Genomic DNA, 10,068 nt, shown 5'->3' with positions numbered 1-10,068 from the left:
TTAGTGGAAGGGAATAATTGGAAATATTTTCAAGGAGAATCAAGTCTTCCATTAGTTTTATGTCCCAGAAATACATAGTATTCTGCTTTTGTTTTTAACTGCATCCTGTCATCATTTCTGTTAGCTGCTGTTGAACTTGGAAAATTCAAAGGATTTTAGGATGCTTTCAGCTGAATTTTAAATTATCAAAACCTTCCACATCTGTTGATGTGGAAAAAGAAAGTAGAAAACACTGTGAGTAATAAATCTCTACTGTACCTACTAAAACAACTGTTTTAACATCTTTGTTTATATTCTTAATTTCTTGAAAAGCTGTTCCGTTCTCTTCAAATAGGAAATTATTGGATCATACCATAATGTTTCTAAACAGAAGGAAAAGTTTGTGAAAGTGAATAAACCCAAGCTGTGATGAAATAGAACTTGGATACTGAGGAAGTAAAGAAAGATATAAGGATTCCTAAATGGGCCGTGGTTATGAGAGGCCGCATACATACTACAATCATTTTTGTGTGTGTCAAGTTTATGCTACACTATATAATGCTTTGTGGGAGAGTGAAAGGCAAAGGACTCAATACTGTATGTACTCAGTTACCTCCTGCAAGAAGTTCTGTGAACTCAGAAGAGTAACAGCTTACTGAAGAAAATTTTATTCAAGCATCCTTACTGAACAGTTGTGCCATTTAAAGAGTGTGATACCTGACAGATCACATATGCAAGAAACTGCTTCATACAGGCTACTTCTCTAACATCCTACAGCTAATTCACTGCCACTGAGAGCGTGAAAATACATTTGTTTGGAAATATTGTGTGTTTGTGTATGCCTAAGACTCAATATGTGAGTTTGGCAAGTAGATTTATTTTCATATCAAAAAGTTCAGTAGATGAGGTCAGACCTCCTAAATAAAAACCCTATTTATTTGCTGTGTAGAGCTACCTCCATCTGAATAGGACTGAGATAGTGAAACATGTTTTTAGAGAATCTACACTTACTAACAGGTTGAAATCTCTCAGCATTGTAGTGTGTTGCAGACTAGCGTGGAATAGCACAGAGTTTATATGGATGTGGCTGCAGTATTGCACCCAAAATGTACTCCAGATTGATTTCCTTCACTCCCTCAGGGAGCTGGAATGTAAATGCCCGAAGGAGGTTGGTAAAGAAGATAAACAGTTCAACTCGTGCCATCTGTTCCCCCAAACATACACGGTGCCCTGCAGAAGAAAACCGAAAGAGTTGGTTGAGTAAAGTTAAATCTAAATCTACTGTGTTCTATATTCTGTTATATTTATAAAATTCTGTTTATATAATCCCATTTCCTTCTGTAAGGAAGAAGCGGGGTGAAACATTTAACTGAGAAACTGTGCACCTTGGCCAAGTGTTTGATTTGGTGTTTTGGTTTGGTTTGTTTAGCTTTTTTTCACCCCTGGAGCATGTATATGATTCTCCCTTCACATTGTTGATTCTTGTTCTGTGAGAGCCATGAATTTTTTCTTAGCTAAGCCGGATTTTAAAAAGATTCATAGACTTCAGAGTCTTATTTTGGTTGTTGAGAAGGGAGGGCTGGAGCATTGTGGGATGTGGTTCTGAAGCCAAGGAGAAGGATGTAATCAGGATTTCTTTAACAGAAATTCAGAAGGGTAAATGAGGTCCTTGTAGCCATAACGCTGTCAGGAGCAGATGTGTGAGCTAAGGGAGTGAACTGTGCAGTGATACATAGACTCAGGGACTCATTTTGGCATATTGATTACATGGGGTATTTCAAGATATCTGTGTATTCCAGACTGAAAAAACCCAAGGATAATCAGAAGATATAAATACCCAGATTACATAAACAGAAAACAACCAGAGCAACTTATAGTCCTATGTTACAGCTGAAGTGGGAATCCAAGTTAGTGGTCTCAATTCATGGCCATTTGGTGAGTGAAGGAGGTAACAGGATAGATACCCATTTTGCAAAGATGATTTTGAAAATTTAGGCAATTAAAAAAAACCCCTGGATTTACTACATTTAATCTGTGTTACTCAGTTTGCTCTTTGCTTTTTCTCTACAAGAAGTGTGTAGTAGTATAATGTCATGGTAACATAAAAAAAGCCTCAGCTGTTTCCCAAAGGTTTTATTGTGATTTTTTTTTAGTAACAATACCACTTTCCTCGTTTGTGCTGCTTTTTTTCATAATCAGTTTATTGGAGAATCTGGTAGACTAGAGAAACTTGCTAGACTTGTTTTATACTGCTTTTCACTCTTAAGTTAGGGTTGTACATTGTAATATGCTTTTGAAAAGTTACAATTTCTTTTGGTTGCCTAATAATATTCTACTGAAAACTTACAAAATCTACTAGATTTTGCTAGTTTTCTACAGATACAAGAAAACCTGGTGCTAATTTTAGAAATTAGAAATAATATTTTTAACCTTGCTGCAAAACACAGCAAACAGGAATATTCAAGGTCAGGGTGTTACCTGCTGAGAAAGGTAAGAATGCCTCTTTGTTCACAAAGTTGCCATCCAAATCTAGGAAATGATCTGGGTTGAACTTCCAAGGGGTTGCCCAGTGCTCAGTGTCATACACCACGGAGTGCAGATTTGGCAAGACGAGTGTGCCCTGCAAAAAGCAGCAGAGATCTTATTTTCCATAGATTTTCCTTCTCTCTAGATTACATAGATGCTAAATACTAACAGCTCAAATATATAAGAAACAGGGGGGTATCCAATATACCTTTTTAATGTGAAAACCCAGCAGAGTTGTGCTCCTCAGACACAGTCGAGGGACCCCAACAGAGGTGACGTTGCTGTAGCGCAGAGCCTCGTGAATCACAGCATTTGTGTAGGGCAGCTTCTTACGGTCTGCATAGCTGATGACATGGGAGGGTTCCAGAACAGCCTCCATCTCTCTTTGAACCTTTTCTGCAGACAAATCAAAGTACTTTAATTTCCCACTCCCCACCCCTCCTCTTCTCCCCTTTTTTTCCAGCAGATTTTTGTATGACAATGTCCTGTACGAGGGAAATAAATTACGTTGCTGTGAGATGCATTGGCATATGGTTTGACTGCTGTGAAGGTTTCAGTTGATCAAGGAAGTGTATCTCCCCAAAGCACAGGATGATGTCTCATTTAAGATTTATCCTACTTGGTGATGAGGCTAGTACAATTCTGTGTTTCAAAAAATGGATTAAAATTTGAAATGACAGGTATAATTTCCCTTGTTTATAAATATGTATCAGATTGGGTATTTAACTCTCCTGCTTAAAAGGTTAGGAAGAGACTAGGTTGCATATGAAATGTCTTTAACTTGTTATTCTGTTTTACCAATCCCTTCTAGTGAGGTAAAGTTGTGGCTACTACTAATTTCTGCTAGTGTTGCTGGTGAACCAGATGGGGAAACACCTGTTTGTTTCATTTATCGACCTTCCATTTTATGGATCTCAATTGCTGATGTACCACCACTCATGTGCATAGCTATGGGTTTTTTTGATGTCTTGCAAGTGATTGAGCTAATATTATACTAAAGATGTTCATTGTGATGTTGATAGTGCTTTTGCTCACCTTGTATTTCTGGGTATTGGACCATGTAGAGCAGTGCCCAGAGAAGGGTGGTGCTTGTTGTTTCTGTCCCTCCCAGCAAAAGATCAATCACAGTCTGAACCATATTTTCTTTATTGAATGTAGAAGTAGGGTTGTCCTTGGTCTGTAAGGTATAGTCACAAGAAGACTGGGAAATAGATAATTTCAGATATTTCACATAGAAGCTGTCATTATTTGATGATAACAGTGAGCAATCCACCAAATCAAACACTTTCAGTGCTACACATATAGTATGCATGTAAAAATCCTTTGGCAGCTATTGGAATAGCGTTTGTAGTAGGCATTGAAGCCAAGGAAGGGAGAATGTGATAAACAGATACTTACTTTTGATATTTGAGCCAGGTAGAAGTCAATGAGATCCCGTGGATCACCTGTCTTCTGTCTCTCATGAGCCTGCACCTCCTTTATGACTAATGTGTGCATGAAGTCGCTGTATGCAAACACCTCCTGATGAGGCCCTGGGAGGTGGTGCATGAGCCATGGGAAAGCATCGTACAGCTGTGGTGTCAGACAGAAAGCAAAGAATGTCAGAACCCAGTTCTGATTTCCTGATAAGTGTGAGGTCACTGCAACACGTGCGCAACCAAATTGGGATGAGAGGCAATAGACATAAGTAAGAGAGATTAAATACAGGGAACACGATTATATTTTTCTTTTTGGATGAATACCTAATAATGTAACAGGTGTTCTGAAAATGGATGAGTAATTGAGTGCTGAACCTGACTCACAAACAGATTTTCTCAACCTTGTATTTTTTACTCTAATTTTTTTAGGCATCCCTTTATGAAGAACCTGATAGTCTTTTAGAATGCCAGGGTGCCAAAATCTGCACAAGTTAAGCAATAGCTAGGGTTTCAAGAACTTAAAAAATATTCTTCTTGGTGTGATGAAGTTGTAACCTGTATGTTATAGGAAGCTCAGAGTAACTCAGATCTTGATGGTAATTTGAATTATGAATTAAAGCAAGATATCTTTTCAAAAGAGCATCAGTTTGAAGATTTAGTTCTTATTAACTGCATTTCTAGATTGCCAGACTAAATGAAAATTAAATTTTAGAAGTTGCTTTGATTTTAAGAACTAAGAATCTTTAATACACAGTATTCTGCAAATGATTGTTCATTGGAAATGTGTGAAAAGCAGTGATGACCTAGAATTTTAATTTTAGGATGTGATTTACAGACATAAAGAAGTATTAGGGGCCAATAATTACATATGTAATGATTTATTACTTCACTCTGGCTTGTAGAACAATGATATGTTTGGAAATGGACATGTTTATGAATTATTGTCTCTGACTTTTAATTTCTTTTGAATCGTCAAGTGGAAATGCACCTTAAGGAATAAGAACAAGAAAATTAGATTCTTACCCTGCCCCAGATAGTACCTTGAAAGTAGATCACAAAATAAATAGCTTTGATGAGTTTGCCGAAAGATTCATCCTCACTGGAGAAGCAATGACCGAAAACAACAGCACAAATGATATTTGCAATTGCACGGACAATGGAAGTGTGGGGGTCAAAAGGTTTGCCTGTGAATATGGGAGGTGCTGTGAGAACTTCTGAATAGACTACAGCAAGAAAAACGAGGAAGACTTTTTTTTTAATGGTAAAAACAACAAGGGATCAGACTACTTTTAGAAAAATTTCACATAAGTGAAGCCTGGTTTAATACATATTAACTGTATGAATTATAACTGCACAAAATCCTAATTTTCAATCTGCTATTTACTCTTGTGAAATACAGTGATTATCAGTTTTGAAAAGACAAACATAAAGTCTCCTTTCCCTTCTTTGAATTGAGGTCTGGATTGTGTGGAAACACAAGCAATTAATTAGAACATATGTCTTCAAATATGGAGGTAGATATTTAAGTTTTGAAGTTAAAAAACAAAACAAACAACCCTCATCCCCCAAACAAACCAAACAAAACCCAACTAAAACAAACAAACAAAACAAAAAACCAGAACAAAATAATAGAATTTTCCTTTCTTAGTTCTGTTGAAATGACTTCTCTCTTTTTGGTTTTCAAGTATCAGCTTAACAATCCAACCATTGATGTATTTTTTTTCCACAGACTGAAAAGGCAAGGCTCATACATTAGGGTGGAATACATCTCCCATTGAAAAGGATTAAATCCAGAAAAAAATAAATTAAGTACGCATTTCAATGGCAAGGGCAACCTTTGAAGTATACTACTATGGAAAATGCATCCCTGACTTCAGTCCAATGCTTCTGGTTGTTCTTGGAAAGAGTAAATACATTTATTGAGTTTAAAATTGAGAAGGGATTGCATGGTAAGTAAAGCTTTGGGCTATACAGGGACTCAAGGCAGATGATATTTTTCATCTCCTACATTTTAAAGATGTGTGAATGTTGCTCTGGGAAAAGAGATGGGCCTGGTGCAAGGAGAGAGACCTCAGGCAACCTCCCTGTGCTTTCACATGGAACACGATGTGGGTGAGGGATTTGGCTGCTCAGAACATTTATATTTAATTGCTTTATTTTGGCAGCTTTCTAAAACTCTATTGGTTTCTATTTCATCCAGACCTTGAAAAGAATTTTTTTTGGATAACTGAACGATACATTCCTTGTGTTGGGGTTCTTCCTCTGCCAAATCCTAAAATTCTGCTGTCCTAGAATGACTTGCAGCAGGTCACACGCTGTGTATTTTAAGGAGGCTTTTTCTGTACTACTTGAGTGTAAGGCTCATTAACAGCTGTGCTGATAATAAACATTTTTTTAAACTCTTCTTATTTTAAAAAAACCCAATTTTATATTGCCCACTGTGCAGACAAAACATTTTTTTTTGCAAAGAATGTAATTAAGGAGCCAGTGGAAGTTCTGCTAACATCAACAATATCTATATTACTTGTAAAAATATACTGTGGAAGTTTTACCAGCCCTAATATTTCAGAAAAAGCTCTAAGTGTTGTCTTTCTAGTGAATTTACCTTTTGTATTTGCAAAGATATCCACAAGGTGACAGGCCTCTGTTTGAATTTGATGCTCCAAATTATTCTTACCAAGTGCCAGACTTCTTATAATTGTCATGCCAAAGCGTCTCTGCTGCTTCCAGGTGTGGCCATTTGTCAGGAAAATACCTGAAAAACACAGAAACATTTAGTTCATTGCTGAGAAGGGAAATCCATTCACTGCCAGAGGAAAATTTTGATTTAGATGAGGTTGTGTTCCACTAACAAGATAGAATTATTTCAGATTTCAGAAGCTGAGTTATCATCTCTGAGGATTTTATGACCCCCAGCTGCTCATAAATGTGTCCTTGGAAACTGAGTGGGTTTTGGTGAGGACTGGACAGCTTTGTTTATAGATATCTTCTACATGAGGAATCTCTTGGTTTAGAAATGATACAATTTAACAGTGACTTCTCCAGGCAAGTATTCCTTTGGATTTATTGGGAAGGAAAAAGACTGAGTGATGTGCTTTATAAGACAAGAAATTTTTGTTTTTTCTTTATCGTGCTTAGCTCTGCATGAAGCATTTTTGCAATGAAAACTCAGTTATGCCCTGGTACAGCAGTAGCTGATGTGTGTGCACAGGAAAACATCTTCCTTCTCTACACCTTGTTCTTTCTCAGTCTTGTGGAACACCTTGTACCTTTCTCGCCCATCATATCCCTGTAGAAAGGGGTGAGAGGTCTTCCAGAAACTTCTTCTGAGTGGGTGATGATGCCATCTTTTACTGCTTTGTATCCATTCAGAACAACCAGAGGTGTCTGTCCCATCCACAGTGTGTAGATGTTTCCATAGATGTTGGTTAACTGAAGAGTTGATAACAGGAAATTTGTAACTATAAACCAGGGAAAGCATGCACTCAAATATCAATTTATTTAAGAGTTCTCTGTAGTTGTAACAAAACCCATTTTTTGGCATCAAATTGAATTGCAGGTTTCAGAAAAGGATTATCTTTCTGTTATTAATGTGCTTTGGGAACAGAAGATATTTGTTCTTTATGGAATAGATGCTAAGGGCATATCTCAGAAGATGTCTGAAAATTTCACAGAAAGAAAACCAGCAGGTTACTTTGTCAGCTCTGAGTCAAAGAACAAATGGTTACAGGTAAAATCCCAGAGCTTTTCTCTTAATTTTATTAATGAACCAAAATTTTGGCATTTTCTTGTCTCTAACTTACAAAGAAAGAGATGTTCTTGCTTTCTTTTCTATGGCTTCCACAGGATATTTCTTATTTTCCTCTATTGTCATTCCTCACACCAAGCTTATATTTTTCCTTGTAATAGTGGGAAGCAAATTCCTAACTTAAAAACCAGTTTTGATTTGTTGTATTGTAAACAAAACAGCAATCAGATTCTCCTGCTTTGTTTTAGCAGTAGCCTGTTTATGGCAGGCAAGAAATCTTTTTGCTGTAAAAACAAGGAAGAAAAGCGTCTGTTTAGGGCACATGTTTGGTCTTCTAATGGAAATGTTCCAGTGGCACTGGTGTCAGGAAAGGAGAGCTCTGCTAGAAGTGGCTTACAGGGCTGGATATCAACACAGAAACAGAATGAAAATGCCAAAAAAACACCATTCTATGACAGTGCTTGTGAGAATGTAACCAAAAGAGAGAGAAAAGAGCAAGGACTAAGCAATGGTGGTGTTTATTACTCAGAAATATTTTTAATAGCGCAGGGTCCTCGGAATCTTTGAAACTGGCTGGTAATCAAGCTTGAGGTTTAAAAAAATAGCATTTTAGGCTGTACCTATGCAATGCACAATTTAAGTTAAAATATATTCAGACTGATTTTCCACCACAGAGATAAATAAATACCTTACTGAGAGTTTCTCGGCGAAGTTTGAAGTCCAGCAGCCATAAATTTCCGATGATGGGGAGGGGAACTGGTCCTGGAGGAAGCTGGGTACGCATCCATTGCATCTTGAGGAACTGCAAAATCAGGAAACACACTACTAGAGCTATAAAAATCTCAGTAATCCCCAACATTTTATCAAAATTTGAACTTCTCACTGGGTTTTGACTTTTTTGGTATTATCTTTTTTTTTTTTTTTTTTTTTTTTGTGTATGACTTCTGAAAATTTGTATTTGTGGAGATGTGCTGCTTCTACTGAATCCAAACTCTTTCTAAGGATATGCCTCCTGTAGCCATCTCTCTGACAATCTACAGATCTACAGTTTCCCCAAGCTGAAGTCCTTAGAAAACCAAATTGTGATCCTTTGTGGTTAGCCAAGCCACACCCACTCTTTTTTTATGGTCTGTAATTGTGATCTGTCTCTTTTCTCACTTAGAATTTTGTTTCCTTATTAATCTTGAAAGTGGGTCAAAGTGCCAATTATTGAATAGTTATCCCAGGTTTTCAAGAGTTTTGCATAATGGTAACACCTCAGGCACTTTCATGTTGTTAAACATTGAAATGCATTAGCAAATGTCATTCTGAAATACTACGATTATTGTGTGGTTTCTTTATAGAAGAAGAAACATCTATGTGATATCTGAGGTCTCTGAGGTGTAAAAGAATGAATTCATGCAGCATAAAGCTAAACAATTGTCTTTAATAAGAAAAACAAATGGTAATTTAATAATTTGAAGAGTATCTTCTTTCCCCTTTTATCATATCCTAGGTTATGATATTATGTGAACACGAGTGAGAGATTACTTTTCTATCCATCAGATTATATGATGTTTTCTAACTTTTCTTTTTAAAAAAATTTAATTTTATGCTAAGTTTTAGAATCTTCTGGTGCAAATTTTGCAGATGAAACCATGCACAGGTTCTATTAGATCTGTGGAAAAGAACAAATAAATGGAAGAGGCAAAACTTTTAATCCTTCCTGAGTTGTGGATCCCGTAAATTTATCAGAGAGGTTTGTACCAGTGTGTAGCAAACTTTAACTTGAGACTTACTTTTCATACTTACTGATATACTATGCAGTGGTTTTCAACACTTTGTTCAAGAACCTAGCTAATTCTATCTTCAAGTCTAAATAGGAGATTAAGGAAATCCATGCAATTGTACAAGTTGCATGTTTCAAAATTTTATCATAATTTCGCTGAGCAGGCCTGCTGAATTTTTCAGTCTGCACTTCTCAGCTCAAAAAGTTTCTGCAAATCAAGATAGTCAACTGGAAAAAATATATGTTGTAATCCTGAAATATAAAGGTTTAATGCTATCCATGGGCTTCTTAAGAACTGAATTAAAGTTCAAGAAACTGAGAGTTACAGCTGTGGACACTCCTTTCAGTTAGTTTTCTGATGAGCTCATTTTTTTTGGTGTGTGGGGGTTAGTAAAAGAAAATGTGGTAAATACAGTCTTGCATGATTCAGTCTTGAGAAATGTGTAGGTGACAATTGGTCTTTTTTTCTGGAGTAGATTGTAATAACTTCAGATTCCAGCAGGAAACACAGGGGCAGTTTCACAGGGTAGCAGTGAAATTGCAGCATTTTCTTGCCTTACTTTCCTGAGCAGCCACCACCAGAATTCTCTGTGCAGTTTCATGCACCACTTCTGCTTCAGTGTGCTGCA

At 36.7% G+C, this 10,068-nt stretch overlaps 1 protein-coding gene across 1 annotated transcript; it reads right to left on the bottom strand.

Moving 5' to 3' along the window:
* Positions 1–28: 28 nt before the first annotated feature.
* LOC107208709 (cytochrome P450 2J2-like) lies at positions 29–8,598 on the bottom strand. Its single transcript, XM_015637385.3, has 9 exons — positions 8,360–8,598; positions 7,193–7,355; positions 6,529–6,678; positions 4,947–5,107; positions 3,904–4,077; positions 3,541–3,682; positions 2,714–2,901; positions 2,458–2,599; positions 29–1,209 (listed from the first exon to the last, which is right to left on the bottom strand). Exons 1-9 carry the CDS (start codon positions 8,528–8,530, stop codon positions 1,031–1,033), a joined length of 1,470 nt encoding a protein of 489 aa, XP_015492871.1. The 5' UTR covers positions 8,531–8,598; the 3' UTR covers positions 29–1,030.
* Positions 8,599–10,068: the final 1,470 nt, after the last annotated feature.

The sequence above is a fragment of the Parus major genome, chromosome 9 (genome assembly GCF_001522545.3).
Source record: "Parus major isolate Abel chromosome 9, Parus_major1.1, whole genome shotgun sequence".
Lineage (NCBI taxonomy): Eukaryota > Metazoa > Chordata > Aves > Passeriformes > Paridae > Parus > Parus major.
This window is presented reverse-complemented; position numbering and strand designations above follow the sequence as displayed.

Coding starts and splice junctions, on each gene's coding strand:
- LOC107208709 (XM_015637385.3), bottom strand. CDS start 8,530: ATGTTGGGGATTACTGAGATTTTTATAGCTCTAGTAGTGTGTTTCCTG. Junction 5,108..6,528: donor TATCTTTGCAAATACAAAAG/GTAAATTCACTA, acceptor CCATATTCACAG/GCAAACCTTTTGACCCCCAC. Junction 4,078..4,946: donor AAGGTACTATCTGGGGCAGG/GTAAGAATCTAA, acceptor CTGACACCACAG/CTGTACGATGCTTTCCCATG.